At 37.7% G+C, this 27,574-nt stretch overlaps 3 protein-coding genes across 3 annotated transcripts; 2 read left to right on the top strand and 1 right to left on the bottom strand.

Annotated features, from left to right (window-relative positions):
* Positions 1–7,549: 7,549 nt before the first annotated feature.
* On the top strand, positions 7,550–11,906 carry GCK72_015455 (uncharacterized protein; the record flags this gene model as incomplete). Its single annotated transcript, XM_053730882.1, has 10 exons — positions 7,550–7,768; positions 8,584–8,818; positions 9,303–9,409; positions 9,469–9,572; positions 9,623–9,740; positions 10,405–10,539; positions 10,585–10,736; positions 10,883–11,004; positions 11,275–11,435; positions 11,724–11,906. 10 exons carry the CDS (start codon positions 7,550–7,552, stop codon positions 11,904–11,906), a joined length of 1,536 nt encoding a protein of 511 aa, XP_053585654.1.
* A 768-nt stretch (positions 11,907–12,674) lies between these two features.
* On the bottom strand, positions 12,675–21,625 carry GCK72_015454 (uncharacterized protein; the record flags this gene model as incomplete). Its single annotated transcript, XM_053730881.1, has 7 exons — positions 12,675–12,830; positions 14,138–14,232; positions 14,402–14,546; positions 15,466–15,731; positions 16,349–16,498; positions 20,002–20,341; positions 21,611–21,625. 7 exons carry the CDS (start codon positions 21,623–21,625, stop codon positions 12,675–12,677), a joined length of 1,167 nt encoding a protein of 388 aa, XP_053585653.1.
* A 705-nt stretch (positions 21,626–22,330) lies between these two features.
* Positions 22,331–27,197, top strand: GCK72_015453 (uncharacterized protein; the record flags this gene model as incomplete). Its single annotated transcript, XM_053730880.1, has 8 exons — positions 22,331–22,430; positions 22,483–22,584; positions 22,637–23,922; positions 23,970–25,054; positions 26,000–26,245; positions 26,296–26,419; positions 26,884–26,995; positions 27,046–27,197. 8 exons carry the CDS (start codon positions 22,331–22,333, stop codon positions 27,195–27,197), a joined length of 3,207 nt encoding a protein of 1,068 aa, XP_053585652.1.
* Between the last annotated feature and the right edge of the window lie 377 nt (positions 27,198–27,574).

Here is a 27,574-nt window from a genome sequence, read left to right as displayed (position 1 = left end):
GAGAATTAGTGAAGGTTGTTTCAGAAATTAATGTTCAATTCAGTTGGAGGAGTTTTTCAATTTTAGGTCTTGGTAGAAGTTTCAAGCGGATTCTAAAGATATTGCACAATTTTTGATCAAATCCGTCGAAAAATGCACATTTTAAGCCTAATTTTATGCTTGTAGCACAAAAATTGATGAAGTTACATATTTTCGAAACTTTTCGAAAATATTCAAACTACAAATTCTACCGTAACTCTGTCAAATTTGCGGCGTGACCTGTAAAATTTATATTTTTAGAATCAGGGTGTCAAATTCTTTCAAACAAGTATAATCATGCCTATATTTTATAATTTTCAGGAAATGACTCAAAAAATGACTCAAAAAATGAAAAAATCGGAATATAGACATGATTATACTCATTCAAACCGGCTTGACGCGTTGATTTCAAAAATTCTATTTTCATGGGTCCTACCGCGAATCTGACTGAGATACGGTAGCTTTTTTGCAACGCGGTTGAATAGAAAAACGGATTTTTCAGAATTTTCAGATTTTTTTTCAAAAATTCCATTTTCGTGGGTCCCACTGCGAAATTGACCGGGAATTTTTCCGAATTTTGGTTGAAAGAGTCATTTTAACTGAAAATCGGTTTGATGTAACTTTTGGGAACTTTCGGTACTTCTATTCTACTAAAAATTGCAAAACTTAATTTTTTAATTTTTACTTCAGCGATACCAAATTTTTCATCATTTTCCCAACTTTCTACGTCAACTCCCACCTCAGTTTCCCACCATTTTCCGTCATTTCCCTCTTCTCAGCTTTTTCCACAAAATTATACATTTGGTGGTCGAACGAAGAAGCAGTGACTAATACTAGCTTATCCCTCATTCTCCATCTGCACTCAAATTTCAAACTACACACATTCCATAATTTTCCCTCTCTTTTGGGGCAAATTTTGGTGCAAATAATATATGTATATCGACACACTTTTTCTCTTGTGAAAAAGGGATAAATGTATTTTTTAATAAACAACAGACACATCAGTAGCATTGCAAGGTTTTCCATCTAATCATCATTTGATCAGCTTCTTATTTGATCTAAGGGGGCGGGGCCTGAGTTTTCTGGTTAATAAACTTTGTTTTGTTAAGCTTTAGATTTGTGCCGGGGCTTCCTTGGTTGAAATTAAAAGTGTATTCCTGGTATTGTGTGAGGAGGTGGTCAAAAAAGAAGGATGGATTAGATATAATTTGAGTTTTGGCGCGATCAGGTTGGTTGATTGTTATATATTTTGCATATTTTTATAGTTTTAACAAGTCAATTCGGCTCTATTCCAGTTTAGATGTCCTTTAAAAACTCAAACGTCCCTTAAAACACTTAGACGTTTCTTGAAACACTTAAACGTCCTTTCGCACTCTAATTTTTTTTAAACGTCCCAAAAAACGTTTAAACGTCCCGTAAAATGTTTAGACGTCCCTTGAAGTCCCAAAATACAGATCTGAAGATTTTGACGTCCCATAAAATATTTAGACGTCCCTTGAACACTTTCAGTGACTTTTAGTGTTGAAGGGACGTCTAAACATTTTTTGGGACGTTTAAATGTTTTGTGGGACGTCTAATTATTTAAAACCAAATTTTCGGACTTCAAGGGACGTCTCAATATTTAATGGGACGTCTAAATGTTTTAAGGGACATTTAAACATTTTTGAACATATTTGGGATCCGAAAGGACATTTAAACTGGAATAGAGCCGTCAATTCTTACTGTACCTTTCTTACAGAGGGTTCACTAATGCCTCAACCACTCGGTAAAGATAAAAGTCAGCTACCGTAAAACCTGTAATAGAAGTGCATCTATTTTACTTCTAATAAAAAACTAAGAAGGTGCACTCAGGGGTACTTTTATAAGAGGGTCCACTTCTATTTTTCGATAGCACAGATCTGTCTATTTTGAATGGGCGAGACATCTTGTTTGTATCAACAAGGAGTTGCCCATAGCCTTTTCTCCACTTTTCTGTAACTCTGTCATTGAAGAAAGTGGGAAAAGTTCATTCTATTTTTTTCAAATGCACGCTGCTACTGTACTTCAATTATAAGGATACTTTTATTACAGCGTTTAGGGTAATTTAACATCGCTTGATTCCAATTTTTGTCTCACAATCGTTTTACAAATGAAAACCTCATTTTCACAAGGTACGCTAGAATATTCTTGATCTAATGCTTTTTCTGAACATCAGGTTTTTTTTGGAACTAAAACTTTTGCACAGACCAAAAACCTCATCCTAAAACTAAGTTCTCTAGGGAGATATCAAAAAACTGCTAATTGACAAAATATAGCTTAATATTAATAGAAAATTTCTTCAGTCGAAAAAAGTTTCATATCTTTAAAGACAGCCGAGATTGGATGCTCCAAACTCTTGGTGCGCCTCTATTATAGGTTTTACGGTACTTCCCTTTCTCTAAAATCTGGCGCACCTTTGACGCTTATTCTTATCATAACGATCATTAGATCATCAGATCTAAAAATGATCTTCCACTAGACACACATAACTTAATAAAATCCGTATTTCTTCCTCTAAGTGCTTGAACTTTTTTAATAATCAGTAAAAGGAAAACGCGTCAAAGGTACGCCTATTAAAATTTTAAACCTTTTCCATAACCGCGCCAACGGCGCGCCAGGAGAAAAATGAGATCACTGACTTGCACTGCCTAATGACGCAATTTAATCTGAAAAATAAAAATTTTGACAAAGATCTTAATAATAAAAAAAGAGTTTGTACCGCCCGTTGCCCTTTTCGTCATTTTTACAGACCTACCGTACCCCTGCTCCCATGCGTAAACTTGACCTATATATTGGGATCAGAATAAACAATTAATTTGATTATTATTATTATTCCACCCCAATTTTTCGTGATTTTTCCTGTCAATTTTTTTCGTTCGGCGGAGATTTCCACCTGAGTATTCCCAGAATTATTTACGTAAACTTGACAAAAGTTGGTCTGGAAAAACAGTGTCCTTTGTGTGTGAGACTTTTCTCATACACAAGTTTTGTCAAAACAATTAATTTTTGTGAGGAAGGTATAAAAAGAGCAGGACTCGTGTTACTTGGAATAATAACTTTTGAATTTCGACACTGGCGCGCCTTTGACGCGTTTTTGGAGGTGGGTGGCTAGCCAAGGATTGTTTAGGTATTGGTATAGGGTTTGAGCAGATTCATAGGATTTTGAACAGCTTTTTGATCTAAAAAGGTCAAAAAATGCACATTTTAATTTTTTCCGTGCTTGTAGCACAAAAATTGATAAAGTTACAGATTATCAGAACTTTTCGAAAATTTTCAAACTACAAATTCTACCGTAACTCTGTCGGATTCGCGGCGTGACCCATGAAACGTATATTTTCAGAATCAGCGAGTCAAGACCTTTCAAACGAGTATAATCATGCCTATATTTGAAAATTTTCAGAAAATGACTCAAAAAATGACCCAAAAAATTGAAAAATTCAGAATATAGTCATGATTATACTCATTTAAACCGGCTTGACGCGTAGAATTCAAAAATTTTATTTTCATGGGTCCCATCACGAATCTGACCGAGATACGGTAGCTTTTTTGCAGCGCTGTTGACTAGAAAAACGGGTTTTCAGATTTTTCTTAGAAATTTTTAAAAAATGCATTGTTTTTTTGCTTCCAGACTATATTTTGACGCAAATTTTGATTTAAAAGTAAATTTGAATGTCTGGCGTACCATTGACGACTTTGTTTTTCTAAAAAATCGTTTTTAAAAATAAAATTTTGCTATAAAATTCGCTAGAAACCTCCAATTTTCCATTTTCCTTCTCTATCTGGCGCACCTTCAACGCGTTTTCCCAAAATCCGAATGATCACACCAGGAATCGAAAGATGATCTTCCATTAGACACCCCCTGATGAAAACTTTAAAATAAAATCCATCCGCCTAGGCTTAAAATGTTTGAAATTTCAATGATCACACTCAAAACAAAAAAAACGCGCTGAAGGTGCGCCAGACTAGATTTGTAGTTATGACGCTAGTCAGCTCCTGTATCACTAGGATTGTTGGAAAACGCGCTGAAGGTGCGCCAGACTAGATTGGTATGTACTAGCACTATCCAACAGAGACCATCCCTTTGACAAAAAACGCGTCAACGACACGCCAGCCAGTTCTCAGACCTCACAGAGCCCCCCGACGAATGACGTAAAATAAGGATGAGCGGGATGGGATTGGGAATCAAAAGATCAGAATTTTTATGTACTAGGAGATAGAAAAGGAAGTTTTGGAAAATTGGAGAACATTCTAGAAACCTTTTTTGGACTTTTTCAAAAAAAAAATTTTTTTTTTCAAAATGAATTCCATTTTTTTCCTATTGAAACAGCTAAAAAAAACTAGCCTAATCCTGATTTTTGCCTCAAAAACTTCTCGAATTCCGTTTAAAAACACACTTTTTTTTTACTAAAAATGTGGCTGGGGTGCCTTTGACGCGTTTTCAGGTTTTTGGAATTTTCAGATTTTTTTGAGAAATTTTTCAAGTTTTTCATTTTTCCTTTTTTTCTCAATTCTAGACTAAATTTTGGCGCAACTTTTGATTTTAAAGTTGATTTGACTGTCTGGCGCACCTTTAACGCGTTTTTTGAAAAAATTGAACATCGAAAAAATTTCGGGTTTTCAGATTTTTTTCTGAAATTTTTCTTTTTTCAAAAATTCATTTTTCTTTCTTTTTTGCTTATAGACTATATTTTGACTTATTTTTTTTAAAGTTTTTCAAATTTTAAAGTGAATTTGACTCCCTGGCGCACCTTTGACGCGTTTTTTGAGAAATTTGAAAATTTTAGATTATTGTGCTGAAATTTTTTGAATTTTTTTTTGAATTTTCAAAATTTTATCTATTTTTTTAGATGGCCAAACCAGCTTGTGTATATCAACCATAGTTGTACGGAATACCATTTTCCGAAAAACCGGAATCCGGAATCCGGAACCGGAATCAAAATTTTAATTTTTTGGAACCCGGAATCCGGAACCGGAATGACGAAAAAACCCGGAATCCGGAACCGGAATGACGAAAAAACCCGGAATTCCGGAATTTCTCGGAATCCGGAATCCGGAATGATTCGATAAATTTGCAAGGCCAAGTCATTTTTTGAGTGTTTTTAATGATATATAAAGTTTAAAACTACTTTTGAGGTTCAAAACTGAAAAGGAATTACTAAAGTTGTCTTTTAAACTCAAAAAAAATTTTAAAATTTAAACTTCAGGATTCCGGAAAAAAAATTCAAAAAACCGGAATCCGGAATCCGGAATCGGAATGAAAAATTTCATTTTCCGGAATCCGGAATCCGGAACCGGAATGAAAATTTTCATTTTCCGGAATCCGGAACCGGAACCGGAATGAAAATTTTCATTTTCCGGAATCCGGAACCGGAATGCCAAAAAAACCCGGAATTCCGGAATCCGGAATTTCCGGAATCCGGATTCCGGACAACTATGATATCAACATAAATTTAAGCAGTTTGGACTATCTGGCGCACCTTTGACGCGTTTTTTGTTGAGAAAATTAAAATTTTCAGATATTTGTCTGAAATTTTGTGTTATTTTTTTTGGCTTCAGTCCCCCATACCTAGGACCCCTTTCTTTCTGTTCCATCCTCCTCCTCATTCCACCCGACACATCATTTGATCATTGATGTTCTGTCTGTCAGATTGTCACCCCTGACCGCCGACTGCCGACACTACCATAATCCGTTTTTCGAAGAAATCTTAATAATTAGTGTAGATCAAATCAAAAAAGTAAATAAACAACACCGTATGATGACCTAATTAATCTCACTTACTTAACCCACTCACTTTATTTTTTATTTTTTTCGAAATTTCTGAGTGTTTCGGTGTCATGATCCGTTTGTAATCATTGATGCATTGACGGTCAGATGTTTTTTTTTTGATTTTGATCATTTCCTGAAATTCAGGAATTCTTAATCGTACGATTTGAATCGGGATTAGTCTCTCATTACTTCGAGTAAGAAGGAAGGTTCTGGAAGATAGAGAGAGACGCAGAGAAACGAGAGTGTCTGGCTGTCTGCGTCTCCAGCGCAACTTTGAGGCGCGTTATCTCGAAAGCCTGACGAGCTACAAAAAAGTGATCAACTACAAAAATAATCTACGTAAAATTTTGGTTTTAATGATGTATTTTCAATTATTATAACCCTCTTGGGTCTTGAAATACAAGCAATCAAAGTTGGGGAGAGACGCAGAGAAGCGAGAGTGTCTGGCTGTCTGCGTCTCCAGCGCAACTTTGAGGCGCGTTATCTCGAAAGCCTGACGAGCTACAAAAAAGTTGTCCACTACAAAAATGATCTACGTGAAATATTGCTTTTAATGATGTATTTTTAATTTTTAAAAACCTTTTGGGTCTTGAAATATACGCAATCAAAGTTGGGGAGAGACGCAGAGAAACGAGAGTGTCTCGTTGTCTGCGTCTCTAGCTCAACTTTGAGGCGTGCTATCTCGAAAGCCTGATGAGCTACAAAAAAGTTGACAACTACAAAAATGATCTACGTAAAATTTTACGTTTAATAGTATAAATTTTATTGTTGTAAACATAATGGGTCTTGAGATCCACCCAAGATAAAAACAGTGACTTTAAAACAACCGTATCTCTATGGATTTGTTAGCTTCTTGAGAATTATTACTACCAAAATGATCTCCATGAAATTTCCTACATTTTGATAGAAAAATCTCAAAAAACCACTCAAACCCCATAGAGTTATAAGCGTTCAAAGTTGTATCAAGAGACGCAGACAACGAGACACTCTCGTTTCTCTGCATCTCTCCTCCGAATTTAATGGTTTGTATCTCAGCGCGCTTTGCACCGAATTTTATGAAAACACTACAGTTGATTAGGAAATTTTATGGAGATCAGTTTTGTAGTAAATAACTTTTTTGTAGGTGCAGTGAATTTTGAGATATAACCGATTCTCCATTTTCAAATTTCAAATTGCTGTAACTCTAAAATTTCTGAATATTTTCTAAAGATTTTTACACGAAATTATAGATATTTTAAAGCTGATTATTTTTGTAATAAGAAGCATTTTTTTATCTATTCACCCCTTTGAGTTATTCCTTTTCAAAGCTTTTCTCTTCGAATTGAGAGACGCAAACAACGAGACACTCTAGCTTCTCTGTGTCTCTCGCTATCTTCTAGGGCTCATATCTTAAAAATGGGCGGTGCTATCAAAAGGTGGTCAACTACAAAAATGTACAGAATTTTACGTAGATTATTTTTTTCACAAAAATTATTTTTCAATCTATTCACCCCCTTGAGTTATCCCCCTTTAAAGCTTCTCTCTTCGAATTGAGAGACGCAGACAACGAGACACTCTAGCTTCTCTGTGTCTCCCCCGAGTAACCCATCCTTTGCGCCGATCCCTCACCAATGATCAATCCTGTCCAAAAACCGTGCTTACCCCTGAGATTATCCGTTTATCTCATAGCTAATCAAAAAAATATGTTTGTTGTTTTTGGTCCCCCCCCCTCCCTCCCTCCCTCTTTAAATATGAAATTTCAGGATAATGTTGACCAATATGTTACTTCATCACAAGTATACTAAACACGAATTTCTTCTGAATCCTCCCAACGTCTTCTATCCCCCGCCATCGTACGACTTTTTTCAATCGCCAACACAAAAATTCGGTCCAATGTCCCAATCGTCGCCGGAGACCACACCGTCCAGTGCCCTTGCGTCCCCCGATCCAGATCCTGGTCCCTCGGTTGTCGGAAGACTTAAAATGGTAAGAATCCCTTTAAAAATTGTGAAAATTTGGAGAAATTCGAGCCAGATATCGCGAATTTCGGTAGAGTCTGGTGCGCCTTTGGCGCGTTTTCTGGGTTCTTCAGTTTTTGGGGATTTTAGACGTTTGTTTATTCGAAATAATAGTGAAAATAAGAAAAAATAGGCGTCTGGGGTGCCTTTGACGCGTTTTTGAGAATATTCAGTATTTTTTCTGAAAATTTTCAAAAATTATATATTTTTCTTTTTTGCGTTTTCTAGACTAAATTTTTGAGCGAAATCTAAAATTTTATTTATTTTGACTGTCTGGCGCACCTTTGACGCGTTTTTTAGAAAAATTGAAAATCGAAAAAAATATCGGATTTTCAGACTTTTTCAGAAATTTTTCAAGAGTTCAATATTTTTCTATTTTACGGATTCTAGGCTATATTTTGACGCGAATTTTAAGTTTTCACTTATTTTTAGTGTCTGGCGCACCTCTGACGCGTTTTTGATAAAAATTGAGATTTTCAGATTTTCAGAATTTTGTGCTGAAATTTTTGAATTTTCAAAATTGGTTCAATTTCAATTTTTGGTCGCCAAGCCAAACTGGTCTATTAAAACATAAAATTGAGGTATTTTGGGCTATCTGGCGCACCTTTGACGCGTTTTGAAAAAAATTGTTTTTTCAGATTTTCAGATTTTTTTCTGTAATTTTTCAAAAAGTATTTTCCACCACTAGTCCTAATATCTAACGCGTAGATCTCACTTTTTACCAAAATTTCAATCACCTGGCGCACCTTTGACGCTTTTTCCCAAAATTGTGTCCTTTTTCAGCCGCCGGCTCTGCCGAAAATCAAACTTTGTGAAGTTTGTGGTCACGCGGGTGCGACGTCACACTACGGGGGTACTGTATGTGGCGGATGCAAGATATTCTTCTCACGGACGGTCCAATCGAAAAAAGGATTTGTATGCGAGCGAGGCGGTCAATGTCCAATGAATGCAGGGAAACGAGCAAAATGCAGGGCTTGCCGATTTCAGCTTTGTTTAAAGGCGCATATGAGTCCTGAAGGTGAGTAGAGGCACTGATTATTTTTAATCAGAATTGTTGGAAATTTTATGTAGATCATTTTTGTAGTTGACCATTTTTTGATAGATGTGGCGGTTGTTGAGATATAAGCGGTTTTTTGGATAAAGTTAAAAACAATTTTTTTTTAATATTACTTATTTTTAAAGCATTGTAACTCAATAAGTTTTCGCACAATTTTAAATATTTATATACTAAAATGTAGCTTAGTTTATGGGTAACATTTTTGTAGTTAATTATTTTTTGATAGCGTTTTACGTTTTTGAGATACAGAGCTTTTAAAAAACTTAAGCTATCTGAAAACCAAAAAAAAATCCTAATGTTTCACCCACCGCAACTCCGCGCTTTTTCAACCAATTTTTATGGTTTTTACATCATTAATTAGATAATTTTATTCTTAACATTTTCTTATAAAATTATATTTAAAAAATGCTTATCTGGCGCACCTTTGACGCGAACTAACTTTCAGAGGTCGGTCGTCTCCGCGACATGAGAAATTGTGACTATCCACCGGGGCCAATGGTTAGAAGAGAAGGATTTGTCGTGGGGTACTTTGACGAGAACTCACAACCATCTGTAAGTTTTTGTGGACATCCGGACACACACACACAGACACACAGACAGACTTTTTTCAGACGTCCCTCCAAGATTGCTCGAATCAAATAATCTCTTGCATAGATATTCATAATTACGGAAACGACGAAATGTCGGTTTTGCAGACTTTTGTAAATTTAGAGAGGTATTGGGTTACTGTAGGTGGGTACTGTAGCTATATTTTTATAATTTCAGATCCAGTGACAACAACGCGGCACTTCGGTTTGGCGACCAATTTCTGCGAGTGTGTAATGCTGGAATTGATATGTCGAGTGCTATGGAATTCCCGATGCCAATTTGTGAAAAGATACCGGTAAGGGATACTGTAGGCAGGGAGGGTTACGGTAGTGTTAAAATGAGATGAAAAATTAGGATCGGGTTACTGTAGTTGGATCCTACCTGGGGGTACTGTAATTGGACTCTACACCTTTGGAGCAGGTTACTGTAGTCCCAAAGTCCTAAGGTGCGGTTACTACAATTGAGGCATCGAAATCAGGTTACTGTACCTAACTCCAAAATTTTGTGAGTCCGGGTTACTGTAGCGGGATCCTAAATTTTCTGAATCCAGGATCTGGGCGTACTGGACTTTTATACTGTGAGGTACTGTAGGGGGAATATGGTAGATCCGGGATACTGTAGATGGATCCTACGCCTGTGGAGCGGGTTACTGTAGCCACAAAGTCCTTCGGTTCGGTTCCGATATCTGAGGTATCGTAATCAGGTTACTGTTCCTGGACACTATTCTCCCGATCCAGGATCCGGGTTACTGTACCTGACTCCAAAATTTTGTGGATCCGGGTTACTGTAGTTGTATCCTACACCCTTTGAGCGGGTTACTGTAGCCACAAAGTCTTGAGATCCGGTTACTACTATGTTTGAGGGGTACTGTAGCTCACTGTGCCTGGATCTTAACTTCCCGATCCAGGATCCGGGTTACTGTAGTTTTCCAATCTTACTGTAACCAATCTCATTTTCAGATGGACTACATTCGTAAGGAGTTCCTGGAGGACCCCAAGACCAACATGAAACTCTTCTGGTGTCGAAATGTTAACCATTTCCTCGAATGGACTTGTGTCAACGAGGATCTCCGCCATTTTTCAAGACAAGAACAGGTAGGGAAACGCGCCAAAGGTGCGCCAGATAAATTTCTTTTTCAGACATTGCTCATCGCTGAGAACTTTTTATCGATCGCATGTTTGACAAGTTTTTACGGATTTCTGAGAATCCAGAGGGATCAATTTGAGAAGTCTTCAGAAGACGGTACAGTACCCCCACCATGCTCCGTCGAGTGGTTTGCACAAATTTCGAAGTGAGTTACAGTAATCCTCAAAAAAAAAATTTTTGATCCTGGATCCAGGATCCAAAAAAATAGGATCCAACTACCGTAACCCGATCCCTGAAAATTTTTGGGTTACAGTACCCCTTGATACCTACAGTAATCCCATACTATTTCAGATTGTCCACTGAAGCCAAAATTTCTGTGCACCGCGCAGTTTCGGAAATTATGGAACCCATGGATTCGTTGGATATTTCGATGGAGGAAATCGTGCTTCTCAAGTATATTATGCTGTTTAGTGGTGAGTGTACGGTGGTCAGGAGGCGTGGCTACAGTAACCCAGAATCATTTTTTGAAGAAAAATGTAGGATCGGGTTACTGTAGCTGGATCCAAATTTTTGGAAGTTGCGGGATCCTGGATCTGAGTCAACTACAGTAACCGGCAGTAGCCAGAATTGGAGTACAGTAATCCGTAGTAGAGTTACTGTACCTGGATCCTGGATCCAAGCAACTACCGTAACCTGGATCCTGGATCAAAATTTTTCTTCTTAATAACTTTTTCCATTTCCAGAATCTTCCACGTCGCACACGTCATCTGACATGTACCGTATCCGATGCTACCGTCTAAAATACTGTGGATTACTACGAAAATACATAAAACGACAAATTCCCGATCCGGAGAAGCGAATCGCCCGGATTTCCGAGTTGCTGAAGATTGTCGAGTCGGTTAGGGTGAGTTACAGTAATCCTAGTGGCTACAGTAGCCTGGATCCTAAAATTCTGGATGTAGGTACAGTAACCCGATCCTAGATTTTCATTGGATTTATGATCTACAACTTTCCCTGTACTCTACTACAGTACCCCCGGGTCCGGATCCTGGATCTAGAGTCTAGGATCCAGCTACAGTAACCCAAAATCTTAAAATTGTTGTTTTTTCGCTTAAAACGGCTCAAATTTTCCCAAATGTTTTCCATTGCCTACCGTAACCCTACAGTAACCCCAACCTGCCCATAATTTCAGAACACAGCCATGTATCTCGACAGATGGATGACCCTATTCTACACATCGAATACGTGTCAAATGAACGACGTCTTGGTCTATGATTTCCACGTGAGGACGTGGCATGAATACGCCACGTCATCGGCGTGGAACTCCACGTCGTCTGGAATTAAACGTGAAATTCAGATTAAACGAGAATACTAAACTTTTTTTTTTGAAATTTTTGAAAAAAAAATTTTGACTGAAAAATTTTGGCTGAAATTTTTTCTCACTATGTATATATGTCTATACCTATATCTGTATTTCTCTTTCCTCACTGTGCCCTGCTATTTCTTTGATGTCAAATAATAAATCGGTTATATATTTTTTGAAAATTTGGAGTTTTTCAGCCAAAAATTTGTCTGAAAATGGACTTTTTCTGATTTTCAGAATTTAACAAGCTGAAAATCGACTTATTGGTGCCATTTTAAGCCAAACTTTTTGAAATTTGACTGAAAATGGGCTTGAATGAGTATTTATGCAATTTTCACCCTTTTCAGATTGAAAATCGACTTAAATGTGCCATTTTCAGCCAAACTTTCTGAAATTTATGTATATATGCGATTTCCAGCGTTCCAGACTAGAATTCTGTCTGAAAATGTCGACTTGAAAATGGGTTTTGAATGGTTTAAATCGACTCAAGACAAGTTTTACCCCTGAAATACAAAAATTTAGCACAAGAACTGCAAAAAGTGGGCGGGGCTTGATAGAAAAGAAGGGAAAAAGGGAAAACTGCTCTAAATACACACACAATAGAAATAAATTGGGAAAAGAGGGAAGAAAGGAAGATTTTACGGTAGAAATTGGTCATTTTTAAGGCGGAAAATGGTTAGAAAAAGGGAAAAGGGGGCGTGGCTTACAAAAAAAGAAAATTATGTGAAAATTGATGATTTTTGATACGAAAATTAGAGTGAAAAACGAGAAAAATTGAAATTATTGTCTCTTTTTGATGCCATCCGATGACGTGGCATTTGCAGTCCGATTTCCAGTCATCGCTTCGCCCATTTGAATCGCTCCGCCCAGTGGTCCGAGATGATTGGCGTTTGGAGAGATGAAGTTGGTCCACACGTACGTCACAGCGTCGTCAACCTGGGAAAATTGGATTTGGAGAGGGGAAAAGGCCTTAAAAGGGCCTGAATGGGCCTAATTTGTAATTCATATTAAACAAGAAAAGTAATTTTTTTATATATCCATGATCAGGATCCAGCTACAGTAACCCAAAATCCCAATATTTGGGATCCTGGTACAGTAACCCAATCCAAGAGTTCCATTGGAATTTTGATTTACAACTTTCCATGTACTCTACTACTGTACCCGGAATCCTGGATCTAGAGTTTTGGATCCTGGATCCAGCTACAGTAACCCAAAATCCCAATATTTGGGATCCTGGTACAGTAACCCAATCCAAGAGTTCCATTGGAATTTTGATTTACAACTTTCCATGTACTCTACTACTGTACCCGGAATCCTGGATCTAGAGTTTTGGATCCTGGATCCAGCTACAGTAACCCAAAATCCCAATATTTGGGATCCTGGTACAGTAACCCAATCCAAGAGTTCCATTGGAATTTTGATTTACAACTTTCCATGTACTCTACTACTGTACCCGGAATCCTGGATCTAGAGTTTTGGATCCTGGATCCAGCTACAGTAACCCAAAATCCCAATATTTGGGATCCTGGTACAGTAACCCAATCCAAGAGTTCCATTGGAATTTTGATTTACAACTTTCCATGTACTCTACTACTGTACCCGGAATCCTGGATCTAGAGTTTTGGATCCTGGATCCAGCTACAGTAACCCAAAATCTTAAAATTGTTATTTTTTCGCTTAAAATGGCTCAAATTTTCCCAGAATTTTTCCACCTTCAGATTAAACGAAATTAGTAAATATTTTTTTGAAATTTTTGAAAAAAAAAATTTGGCTGAAACTTTTTTTGGCTGAAATCTCACTATGTATATATGTCTATACCTATATCTGTATTTCTCTCTTTCCTCACTGTTCCCTGCTATTTCTTTGGTGTCAAATAATAAATCGGTTATTTATATTTTTGCAAAATTTGAGTTTTTGAGCCATTTTCAGCCAAAAAATTTGTCTGAAAATAGGTATTTCTGCGATTTTCAGCATTTTAGAAGGCTATAAATCAACTTATTGATGGCATTTTCAACCAAATTTTTTGAAATTTGTTTGAAAATGGACTTTTCAGTAATTTTACTAAAAAACTGACCTCAGGAGGCCTAAAACGGCCTCAAAACAGGTCTGAAGTCGCCTTAAAACTGTCTATAACCGTTTTGAAACAATTTCAGCCTGTTTTTAGTGAATTCAAGTGATTTTTCATAATTTTAGGCCCATTTTCAGGCCTTTTTCCAGCAAAAAACTGCAATTTTCCAACTCACATATCCACCAGCCTCACGCAAATGTCCAGAATAACGAGAGTACGCCCACACGCCGAGAGCACCGATCACAATGCACAATACCGATGAGCAGAGTCCTGGAAAATGTGATTTTCAGCGGATTTTCAGCAAAATTTAGGGGAAAAAACGTAATTTTTAAGCGATTTCAGCTTATTTTTGCGCAAAAACCGTCATTTTTGAGGGTTTTTCACCATTTTTTCAGTCAAAAACCGTCATTTTTAAGGGGATTTTCAGTCAAAAACTCACCAGCAATCACATCCAAACCGATCAACTGGAAGAATTCTTGGAAGATGTAGTCAATGATCATCAAAGTGACGAGAACTGTCGGTGTACGCATCGATTTGAACAAATTCTTTCCGTTATTCACTTTCAGATAGTTTTCGTACGATTCCTGAAGATGAAATTCAAGAAATTTGAGTGGTAAAACGCGTTAAAGGTGCGCCAGTTTCTACAATTTTCTGACTTTTTTCAATTTTTTTCACATTTTAAAAGAATTCATGTAAAGCGCCACAGACGCGCCAGCCTAGAAACTTGACATCTTGGAATCGAAAAACGCGTAAAAGGTGCCCCAGACTTTTAAAGATTTGGAATTTTTTAATGTGAAAACAGCGGGTTCCAAGATTTTCAGCTGAAAATTCGATTTTTAAGAAATTTGAGTGGTAAAACGCGCGCCAAAGGTGCGCCAGATGATTTAAATTTTGGTAAAGTGTGGGATCTGTGCGTCAGAATTTGGTCTGGTGGTCCAAAATGCGAGAAAAACGAGAAAATTCCAGCGAAAAAATCTGAAAATCTTTAAAAAAATTTTTCTCAAAAACGCGTCAAACGGCGCACCGCCAGATATGAAATTTCTATTTTTTTTTTTTTAAATTCGGTACAAACCGTCAATTGTAGAAAGTTTTCCTCTAAAAAACTTTTTAAACGCGTCAAAGGAGCGCCAGATCCTACAATTTTCTGAATTTTTGCTCAACGAAAAGCGCCAATGGCGCGCCAGCCTGGTAATTTCAGTTTTTGACATTTTGGAGTCAAAAAACGCGTAAAAGGTGCGCCAGACTAGTAAAATCTCGGATTTTTAATTGAAAATTGCTGGTTTTAAGCTTAAAATTCAGTTTTTCTGGAAACGCGTCAACGGTACGCCAGACACGCGGCGTTTTATGGTTTTAGATGGAAAATTTGAAGAAAAGCGTCAAAGGCGCGCCAGATTTTGTGAATACGAGTTTCAACTCAACGAGTCTGAAATTCTCTAACTTCCATCTAATTCCCCCCCACAAAAAACGCGTCAAACGTCACGCCAGCCACTCCTCTCTCCTCACCTGCAGATCGCTCTCCAACCGATCCAAAAATTGGAGCGAAAACTCGACTCCGCCCATTTTTCGGGCGTTTCTGAATTCGCGAATGGCGACGGATTTGACGCGTTCGTGTTGTTCGAGTAGTTCATTTGTGGACATGTATGGAGTATCTCCTCCGCAGACTTCCTCCATTTCACGTTGATAAACGGCACGAGCCGAGGCGACGGCAGCGAGATTGTTGGCTTCGGCGGTGGCCATTAGCATGGATTTTGGCTCCGGAAGGTCTTGGCCTGGAATTTGGGGAGGGGAAATCAGGAAAAATGCGATGAAATGGACAAAAACCGGCTTAGAATGAGCCAAAATTTTGAAATTTGAACTCAATTTTCAGTCAACGGTTTCCCTCCTTCTGATTGCGGACATTGCCGATTTAGCTCATTTTTAGTCGATTTTTCTCGGATATTTAATAAAAAAAATTTAGTGGAATCTAGTAAAGATTGCTCCGAGACGAAAAACACGAGAAAACCCGATGAAAATGAGCAGGAAATCAAAATGTTCAATTTTAAGCATTAAAAATGCTTTCTGAAACCAAAAAAAAACTTATTTTTCAAGTGGAAATCTCATAAGAGGTAAAAAAAAGGAAAAAATCGGCTGAAAATGAGCTCAAACTTGAAATTTATGAGTTTTATCGAAACCATCGGAACACCTCGCCGATCCCCTCCTTCTGGTCGCGGATATTGGTGCCTAGACTCAATTTTTCTCAAAAATCCGGTTAAAATCAATCTGAAACTCGAAAAATCGACAAAAAACTGACAAAATTGGACAAAATACCGATATTTTGCCGCCTAGACCCAATCTTGCTCATTTTCAACCGATTTTCTCCAAATTTTCAGTCAAAATTCTTTAATACCCTTGAAAATGCGCATGTAGGCCTTGAAGTACTCCAATAACTCGCGACACGTCATCTTCTGTCCGTTAATCTCCTTATGAACCAACGCGTGAGAATCCAAAAGACGTGGAATCATTACGCCGAGTTGTTGTTGGAATTCCGTTTCGATGTCTGCAAATTTGAATGGATTTGGTGGAGAATTGGTTGGAAATTGCAATGATGCCTGTCTGTGTGCCCAGGGTGTCCGGATGTCCGAAATAGCGGAAAATTGGCTTCAAATGACCATTTTTCTGGATTTTTGACAAAAACCCGGAATTTTGGAAATCTGTTTGTCCGGATGTCCGCAAATAAGAATTTGGAGCGAGAAAAGACATAAAACCAGTAATTTTGAGCTACATTTTCAATTTTTCGACTCAAAACTGAATTTTTACCGATAAAAATTGAAAATTTTGCTTAAAATTATAGGATTTCAGTGTAACTTTTTTTAAAAAAGAAAATACAAAATCGGGACGAAAAACTTCAGAAAACCGCTCATTTCTGACTGAAAAAAAGCTAAAAATCGCTAAAATTTGAATTTTTGATTTTTGTGAAAATTTGAGCCTTTTTTCAGCTTTTTCAGGTCAAAAACAGTGATTTGCAGTGTTTGGCTAGAAAAATTCTGAAAATCTGTTATCATTCTTATATATAAGAATGACAATTGGGCGTTGTCTGAGGCGATGTCCGCAACGATTTTGGAAAGAGAAGAGAAACTGAGCCAGCAAACCGAACTGGCGTGCTTTGGAAAGCGACTGCCGCTTTAGACCACTCAGCCATGCGGGCACATTCGGGAATCAATGACCACGTGAATGAAGAGAGACCAGCCGGCTCAACCGCCGAAGGCGGGGGAGACAGGCTGGTTTTCTACAGTTTTTAAGTGAAAACCACTTTAAATTTGGAGTTTTCTGATAATTTGTAATCTAAAAACTTCAAATTCGAGCTCAAAATTATCTAAAAATGATAATTTTCCGCCAAAAAACATTCAACTTTAATCATTTTCAGATTTTTTGCCGGAAACTTGTAAAAATCTGAGTTTTGTTGTCTTTTTTCGGTTTTTAAGCTCAAAATCAGCAATTTTCAAACTTTTTTTTATCCGATTTTCTCCTGAAATCAATTCATTTTCAGCCCATTTTCAGACAATGTTTCTTTCAAAATCAGTCATTGTCTCTACTCGAGAAATCGTTTATTCAAAAAAATCTCAATTTCGAGATGAAAATCATGGTTTTCAGCCAAAAACTCATTGAATTTCAATCATTTTCAGAAATTTTATAAAAATCTGAGTTTTGGTGTCATTTTTCGGTTTTTCTGCTCAAAATCATTAATTTTGAATAAACTTTTTGCGGTTTTCCTAGTTGTAATTGACTTTTTTTCTCATTTTCATCTGAAATGAATTACAACTTGGAATACCGCAAAAAGTTTATTCAAAATTGATGATTTTGAGCTGAAAAACCGAAAAATGACAACAAAACTCAGATTTTTATAAAATTTCTGAAAATGATTGAAATTCAATGAGTTTTTGGCTGAAAACCATGATTTTCAGCTCGAAATTGAGATTTTTATGAATAAACGATTTCTCAAGGAGAGAATATGACTGATTTTGAAAAAAACATTGTCTGTAAATGGACTGAAAATGAATTGATTTCAGAAGAAAATCTGAGAAAAATGTTTGAAAATTGCAAATTTTCAGCTGAAAAAACCGAAAAATGGCTCCAAAATTCAGATTTTTTATAAGTTTCCGGCAAAAAACTGAAAATGCTTAGAATTCAATGTTTTTTTGGCTGAAAATCATCAATTTTCAATCAATTTCTTCTGAAATGCTCAGGCAACTCAATATTAGTCTAATCCTAGAACCGCATCAATCTAATCGCAATCTCATTAGATTAGTGGATTTTGCTTGCGCACACTTCGTTCGCGCCAGGATCCACGAATAAGTCAGTACAAAACGCGCAAAATTTCTTTCAATTTTTATTTTAATGTTTTTTTTTTCTAAGTTTTAATTCTCTATTTATGTCTCGAAAGTCTGAAACCGTTGCGAACTAATTTCGTTTGCGATTTTACCGACTTTTTCACTATTTTCCACTATTGAAAATTGTATTTTTCGGTTTCTATGGCTCTCCAAGTCTTCAACTGCACTCTTCAGTCTTCCAAACTTCCATCTGGTTTGGAAGAAAAGGCAAAATTGCGATGAAATAGTGGATAAATTCTTTGGTAAGCGAATTGTTTCTTTTACAATTAACTGTGAATAATAGTTCCTTGCTCAGGTGTAATTGTCTACTTCTTCAACATCAGCGCTCTCCATATAAGCTTCGAACGAAGATTCTTTTGTGAGTTCAGAAATTGAACAGTTTTTGATAGTTTCGTTTATTTTACAGCAAAATTCGCCGAGTGGACGACAATGGACAGCAGCCGGACAGAGAACAACTTGGTCATTTACCACGTGCAATGGATTTTCGACTAATTTTCAATTTTCATTTTGTGTTATATCACTGGGTAACAGCGATGAACCTCGCGAAAGCGCGCTCCGTTGATACGAGAGCCGCGTCGCCTCGGACGAAATAAGCCGCGACGCGGCCGACGGCGCTGGGAGCGATGAAAAAACTCCTTTCCTTCACTAAAACATAATAAAAAGGCGTTTCTTTTGAAGAAAAAGTTAAACTTAACTAGAATTACTTTTTACTGTTTTATTAACAGCCATTTTGAATATATAGGCACTAAAAAATAGGAGAAAGACGAAGAATTTCAATAAGATTTCATACAAGGAAAATTATGAGAATACTCACAACTGGTGACGTTTACATCAAAAAAAACTTTCGAACAGCATCAATTTTATTAAAATAGTATAAAAACAAAGCAACATTTGAGAAATAATGAAAAATTTACACTGAATATCGAAGAAGCGTTTTAGAGGTGAATTCGAGCCGAAAATTCACAATTTCAGCTGCTGACAAGACGTAGATGAAGAAATCTGAAAGTTTAATTCATGACTCTACGGAAAAACTGTCTAAACGAAAATAATACGTGGAAAAAATAACCTGAAAAGTTCCTCTTCACTTGTAGGCTGATTTTGTCCATTTTTCGCTGCATTAGTTGACTGAAAATAGATTTTTTCGGTTCTGTAATATTATTTTCGAACGAAAAACAAAGTAAATATACGAAAAATCGGTTTTAAACGAGAAAAAAATGAAAAAATTGAGCTTTTTCGAAGAAAAACGAGCTTCGCGGCTTATCACTTGAAAGGGAGCCGCGACGCGCACGCAACGCATCTCTCTCGGTGTCGATTTACGAGAGGAATTTGAGGTTTATCGCTGTTACCCCGTGTTATATTTTTTGTACTTTTCTATTGTAAAAACTCTTGTTTTTTATTTGAATAAACTTACTATTTCTTTTTTACCTAAAGAATTTTCAAATGTTATCACAAGTTACACAAGATTTCACCCTAATCTAATGAGACGGCGCATTAATCTTACAAGATTGCTCATCAATCTAATTAGACGCGGCACTAATCTAATCATGCCAACATTCAAGCTAATCTAACTGCTGCCGCGTCTAATTAGATTGATATTGAGTTGCCTGAGTGAGGTATTTTCAGTCTATTTTCAGACAATTTTCTCCCAAAATCCGTTAATTTCCCTGCTTACCAACAAGTTTTCCATCGAAATTCGGGTTGGTCGCCACTTTGAGTCCAGGATGTGGCATCAAAAAGCATCGAATATCCTCGAAACACGATCGAATGTGTTGTCTGAGTTGTTGTAACTCGGCATGCTGTTTCTCTGACACTTCCAGCCGTCTATCCAATACTCGTTGACCCCCTTGAAATCCGAATTCCGCTTCATAAGGGAACGACCAATCACGGACCAGGAATAGCAACGATTGGAACGGTTTGGCGGCGGAATCTTCGAGTGCCAAACGACCGTATTCTGTGAAGAGTTGAAGGTGTTGCAAGTCGTCTTCTTGAATGTTTTGAGACAGATTGTAGATCTGCAAAATTACAGAGTTTTTTAGAGGAAAATTCAAGATTTTCTAGGCCACGAGCTATTTTTCCATGTTTCATGGAAAAAACAGAATGAAAAATGCGATTTTTAACAAAAAAAAACCTCGAAAATCTATCAAAAACTATCAAAAATCACCAGGGGGCTAGTTTTCCTAAATTTCGATTTCTAGGCCACTGATTGGAAAACTAGTCCCTCGGAGTGGTATAACCCAAAAAAAACTGTTTTTGGCCGCTTGAAAACCTCAAAAACTGCAAAAAATCAATAAAAATGGCCCGGGGACTAGTTTTTCATTTGGTGGCCTAGAAAACCAAAAGTTCTAGAAACTAGTCCCTGGGTTGTTTTTTGCAGCTTTTAATGCTTTTCTGCCGATTTATTCAAAAATACATAAAACGTGTCGTTTTTTCCGGTTTTTGCAATCTCAAATGGATGTTTTCGATGTAAACGCGTCGCTGGCGCGCCAGGAAGTTCAGAATTTCTCATTTCTGCCCAGAAATCGAGAAAATATATAAATTTTCAATCAAAACGTTTGATTTTTTGAAATGGGACGCGTCCCAGGAGCATCAGATAACTCATTTTCAGCCCAACGTATTCAGAAACGCGTCTTAGGCGCGCCAGTTCCAGTTCAATTGGATCTGGCGTCCCTATGACGCGTTTTTGATCGAAATAGTGAACTTTTCGGCGGAAGATTCGTATCAAAAAACGCGCCAAAGATGCGCCAGATTTGATTTTTGGAGTTTTGGGATCGAATTTTGATAGGAACACCGTTGGAAATCAAAAAAAAATTCTGTCAAAATCAAACATTTATGTCTAAAACTGGCGTCGAAGGCACGCCAGACACCGGATCTGATAATTTGCAATCTGAAAACACGCCTAAGACGCCCCAGATCATACCGACGGCAAATAACTTTGTGATTCGGTGATTCTCAGATAAATTTCATAAAAATATCCTTGAAACGCGCAAACGGTGCGCCAGTGTTGATGTTTCTGTCTGAAAACACGCCAAAGACACCGGTGTCAGAATCTTGTCAATAGAGCGCGACTGCATGCAGTAGTCCTGGCCTCATAGTGATCATCAAACTAGAAAGTGACCATTTTCGAAAAAAAGTATTTGGGAGACTGCCATGTGAAAAGTTGGAAAATTTTCATCCACGTGGAAGGTCGACTTTCAAATTAAAAAAACAAATTCTGCCAACAAATATCCAACGTGGCGACCCTTTCTTCCCGTTCCATTGAAATAATCCACTGCCCTACTGACCTCTCCTACCGCCATCAAAATTCAATCGATACAATTATATTGATTGCAGTCGTTGGTGTGCAACAAGAAAATGATGATAACTATCATCGGACGATTGTTACCTTGCATGGTGATATGCGGATTGCTTTTGGTGCATTCTGATTGTGGTGAGCTATTGGGTGGGGTGGATTTACGGGGGTAAGCTCGTAAATCTACACGAAAAAGTTAGTGGTGTAGATTTACGGAGGGCGCTGTGGATTTACAGGGGGAAGGTTCTCTAAAACTACCAAATCTTTTAAAGTATAGTTTTGGCAGAAGTTCGGGTTACTGTAGAATCACAAGCTCAGATGTTTTGAGAATTCTGGTGTTGATTTACGGGGTGGAAAGTGTATTCACGGAGAGTTCTTTTCGATTTACAAATTGTTCGTGTAGATTTACGGAGTTAAATGTGGGTTTACGAGTGGTGTTGATTTACTGAACAGTTGTTAAGATTTACTAGGCAAAATGTGGAGTTACACGACAAATTGTGGATACGCGGGGTTAACAATCGATTTACAAGGATCGATTTAGATTTGTAAAAAGAAGGCGTAGATTTACGTGGTCAGATGTAGATTTACGGAAGTCTTTGTGGGTTTACGGACTTTGATATAGATTTACGAGGGAAAAAAGTTTTACCGTAAATCAACAAGGATAGATTTACGGGTTTCCTGCCACTACACCGCCTACTTTTTCCTATATTTCATGTTAATTTCAGCCCCGATCAACCATTCCCTATATTCAAACAACAACTCTCATGTTCCATCATATCTTGATGCATTCAAAGAGCTAATAGTTCAACATGGTATGTCGATTAGCAATGGAGCGTATTTTCAACACCTTATTTCTATTTTCAGTCTACGGTAGCAGTGACGACAACAACTCTCCCGGCCCAATCGAGAACGACTATCTTTTCGACTTGAATAGTTCTAGAGAATTCTTGCGACCTAAGAGAAATGGTAAGGATAAACAGACACATAGACAGACTTTCGAACAATTTTCGATTTTCAGCTCCACCTCCCGACAAGCTGAAAGAACTCATCGACAAATCCTCAACCCTGGCAAGAATATCCAATGGAATCGCTCTCCAATCTGGTCTTATGGATGGTTCTATCAAGATTGAGGACGTTGTTGCTGAACTGTTGAACTTTGGAACACTCAAGGTCTCGGATGTCGTTGGATTCAATGTGGATTTGGTGAAGGAGTTGGCTGGAAAGATGGAAAAATTGCCGACCTCTCTGGATAAATCAACCATAGAATTGGAAAACGCTGGATTGGGATGGAACGAATTGAGGAAAAAGTCGGAAGCAGTCAAAGGTGTGATTGATCTACCTCAGAAAGATGCATACTTTAATGCTCTCGAAAACTATGAACGCATCTTCAAATTTGATGTCTTTGGAAAAGTTGATAAGGCTCTCGATAACATTTTAGTGAAGCTGAAAGAAATCGAAGAACTGGAAATTGAAGAAAAGCCTGAACCAATAGTTTTGAAGAGTTATCACACTGGTAACTTTAATCCTCTCCCCGATTATTTGGAAATTGCTGTTAGTAAACTCAATGAAGTTCAAGCAACTTCTAAATCCTTCGAGGACAACAAAATTCTGATAGACAGTCACTCCGCGTTTGCTCCATTCGGAACCATGATCGATCTCATCAAAATCCGATATGAACTCGAGGCCCCTGCGGTTTCAAACATACATAAAGCTCTTGGAAACAATTTCCAGCAGCTCACCGATCTCATCTCGAAACCAATCGAACCAGAAATCAAAGGTCTGAGTTCTCTGGTACACTCCAGAATCATTCCTGACTTCAATAAGCAAATTTACACATCTGGATTCCACAACGGTGTCAGAGACCTGAAAAAATTGGCTTTGGAAATTCGGGATCCGTGGATTGAGGAGTTTACGGGCAATGCAATATCAACTTCACGATTGGCTGATGGTATACAAACATTCTTGAATGTAATATATCAAGTACTTCATATTGATGATAAGTTGAAGCCGGTTTCCACAAACAACAATCCAAGATCCATTTCCTACTTGAAAAACGTCTTGCAAGAAGTGTCAAAGATGCCTCAGAAGTCAGCAGAGTTGGTGAATATTTTCTCGGATATCGCTACGTGTATGGAGAAGTCCGAAAAAATCGGTCCAGCCAACTACGAAAAAGGAAAAAAAGTGATCGAGAAGATTGTAGCAGTGGGAAAAGTGTTTGCTGAATTGGCTGCAGCTGTGAAAAGAATCAATATCGATCAACATCAGAAGGATATGAATGCTTTTATAAAGTTCCTCGGATTCAAGGTAAGATTATATTTCATTGTACGTTACGGTAAACATCTAAATTTTAGGACATCAAAAATGCTACAACATCGCCTGCGGAAATACCAGCAGTGATGAAGAGAATCAAGACAACGGACACATTGAAGAAGTTCAAGGAACTGATTGCTGGCGTCAAAAATGGGTTCAACATCGATAAAAAGGCTCTGAAGGCAGATGTCAAAAATATAACTTCCCAGAAAGATGCTATTAGTACTGATGGCTTTAAGGAAGAGGGTGAAATGCACGCATGTCTTCAGAAACTGAATGATAAGTTCGAGAAGTTTGAGAAGGCAATCGGTGTGACGCGAAAACTCAGTGGTATCGACTCGGCTACAATTCAAAACGTGGAAAACTTGGCATCGACAGTTGCTTCGGTGAAAAATGAGTTGAAGTCCCTTGGCTCGATTCCGGATTCGATGAAGAAGTATGCCAAAAAGATCACAACGGAAATCAACAAATGGCCTGAATCACTGAAGTCTTCTGGAGCCATCGGACAGTCTGTGGCTCTATTGTCCCATGCTAATGACTTTAAGACGTTGATGTCATCTGGAGAGCTTGATAAGTTTGATACGCCAGTTCAGACACAGATTGAAGCTATGAAGCAAGGTAAAGAGCAGACGAGGATCAAAACTTTATGGGGAGACCATAACAAGTTTATAACCGATCTGAAAGCATCCAGCAAGTCAATCGATACAATTAGTACGAGTCTGAAGTTGGCTGAGATCAAGACATTCGAGGATTACGGTACCGCGATGAAGAAAAGTCTCGAGGCGATGAAAGATGTGAAGATCGATGTGAAGGAAAAGATTGAGGCATTGGATGCTCTCATTTCATTGACAAAGACACCTGCCGAGTTGGAGAAGATCAAGAAGACGTTGCAACATCTGGAATCGTTGGATCTCGCATTCTCAAGTCACGTCTCCCACTTCCAGAAGGTTCCAAATGCTCTCAAGTCTCTCTACGATTTCTTGGTGAAGTTTTCCATCGAACCGACACGAGCTCCTCCTCCCCGTTCTGGGAAAGCAACACCACAGGTCTTCTATGTGGACAGAGATTCGAGTGACAATGATAATAAACGTTTCGAAGAGGGAATAGAGGAGGAAGCAACAAACGCGTGAGTTCAAAGGCGTATTGTCGTCTGTTGTGATGTTTTCATATCATAATGTATGAGTTTCGGCGAGTTCATTTTCATAGTTCAAGAATTTTTTAATTCGGTCACAACCCGCTGAGAGCGAGCGCCGGAAAGTTTGGTCATTGAGAAGGCCGAAGAAAATTGGTGGCCGTGGCCTAGAAATTCGACTTCGGCAGCGTTGATTTTTTAAATTTAAACGGTATTTTCGATTATTTTTGTTGTATTTCTTCAATAATTTCGATAGAAAACGGCAAATATTGATAGAAAAACACTAAAAACTACCGAAAATAACGCCAGAAATAGCAGAATACTGAAAAAAACAACGGAAAGTTTGGCCAGCGAGAATTTTCTAGAAATTGTACTTCTGTAAAGTTGTTTTTTTTCAGTATTCTGCTATTTCTGGCGTTATTTTCGGTAGTTTTTAGTGTTTTTCTATCAATATTTGCCGTTTTCTATCGCATTTATTGAAGAAATACAACAAAAATAATCGAAAATACCGTCAAAATTTAAAAAATCAACGCTGCCGAAGTCGAATTTCTAGGCCACGGCCACCAATTTTCTTCGGCCTTCTCAATGACCAAACTTTCCGGCGCTCGCTCTCAGCGGGTTGTGACCGAATTAAAAAATTCTTGAACTATGAAAATGAACTCGCCGAAACTCATACATTATGATATGAAAACATCACAACAGACGACAATACGCCTTTAATTTTATTTTTCAACTTTTTCTTACCCCATTGATAGGTGATTTTTAGTCTGGAATTTCAGAAATATTTACCTCGAACTTTTTTTCAAACCGATTCTCCAGACTTTAGACAGATATATGCCCGGATTTTAATTTTCGTTGAAATCTGGGTTATAAAGAGAAGAACACCCGCAATTTTTCTATTCTTTTTCTTCTTTTTCCAAATCAAATACCCATTTTCAGAAGAATATTATACGGAGTCCTCATTGTACTTACTGTCGCTTTAATTTTCGCCGTATCAGCCTTTGCGTATGTAATGATAAGAACCTCCAAAGATGATCTGAGACACTGGATCAAAGGACAACGGTTTCCGAAGAATGGTCGGGTTTACCACAACGAGCGTTTGAACGAAATTGCCATCGAGACAGAAAAATTAATAGAACAGATGAAGAGGCAATCGTATGCTTATCTGCCCAAAAGAAAGCATCGGTTGGTTGATTATTGTGTAGAAACATTCCAACTTGTTCTCTTATTTTCAGAAATCCCGAAATCCTGTGTAACCCGGAGACAGCACTGAAAAAACTGATGAAAGATGACAAGAAGATGCCGATTCACGCGAACTTCGTCAAATCGAGAAATGGGAAGAGGTTCATCGCTTGTCAGGTACGGTTTCCCGAAAATCCGGGTAAGGGAAAGAACATTTTTTGGGTAAGAAGGAGGAGTTTTTAACTGAAATTCCCATTTTTCTTACCCGATTTCAGAAAAAAAAACCTTCTTTTCTGAGATTTACCCCGCATTTTCGAAATTTCTGAATTTTTCGAAATGTTTTGGAAGAAATAACCAAAATGAAATAGAACAAAGAAACTTGAGTATGATGAGTAATGGACTTTTTCGGATTTTAAAATTTCTGAATTTTTTTGATTCCGAGTTTAAAAAAAAAGAGAATTTGAGTTAGAAAAAGCAATGTAATCTCAGTTTTCTTTGGAATTTTACCATTTTACCGAATTTTTTGGAAAAAACATGAAAACATAGAAATTTGAGAAAGTTTTTCCCCATACTTTTCTACGCTCTCCTCTTTTCTAACCCGGATTTTCGATATGTTCTCGAATTTTTCCGAAATTTTACAGGCGCCAACCGACAAATCCAAGAATCACGACGACACGACAGAAGACTTTTGGCACATGGTCGTGAAAGAGCGCTGCAACGAAGTGGTGATGCTGTGTCGTTGCGTTGAGGGCGGTGAGTTTCCTCCCTTTCAGAATTTTCCGCAAAAAATTCTAAATTTTCAGGTTCGGTCCAGTCGGCTGAATACTATCCGGTAGCGATTGACAAACCCAAAAAATGCGGAAGATATGAGATCTCGCTGCTCGCCGAGCCGGGAATCTTCATGGAATTCAAAGAAATCATTGTTCGACGAATGATGATTAGGGATACGACGTAAGAGAAGACTCGGAAAAGTTTTAATGCAGAAATTGTTTCTTTACTTTCAGCAACAAACTCAAAAAGCGCACCATCACCCACTACCAACACATTGGCTGGAAAGATCAAAAGTGTCCGCCGAGAGGAGAACACGAGGCTCTGTATAAGTTGATGAAGAAACTCGAAAGCAAATGGGTAATAACTATTTTCAAATTTAGAATCCTTATGAAATTTCTAAAGTTTTGAGCCCCATATTGAGATATTTTGGAGCATTTCGAGGTTGATGGCATAGAAATCTTAAAATTTGTGTTTCTAGGCCACCCGACGACTTTTAAATATCGGTTTTTAACGTTTTTAAGAGTTCGCTACTTTTTCGAATTTTGTTGCCGAAGTTATCTA

Source organism: Caenorhabditis remanei, chromosome IV (assembly GCF_010183535.1).
Source record: "Caenorhabditis remanei strain PX506 chromosome IV, whole genome shotgun sequence".
NCBI lineage: Eukaryota > Metazoa > Nematoda > Chromadorea > Rhabditida > Rhabditidae > Caenorhabditis > Caenorhabditis remanei.
The sequence above is the reverse complement of the archived record's forward strand: the minus strand, read 5'-3'. Positions and strand labels throughout refer to the sequence as shown.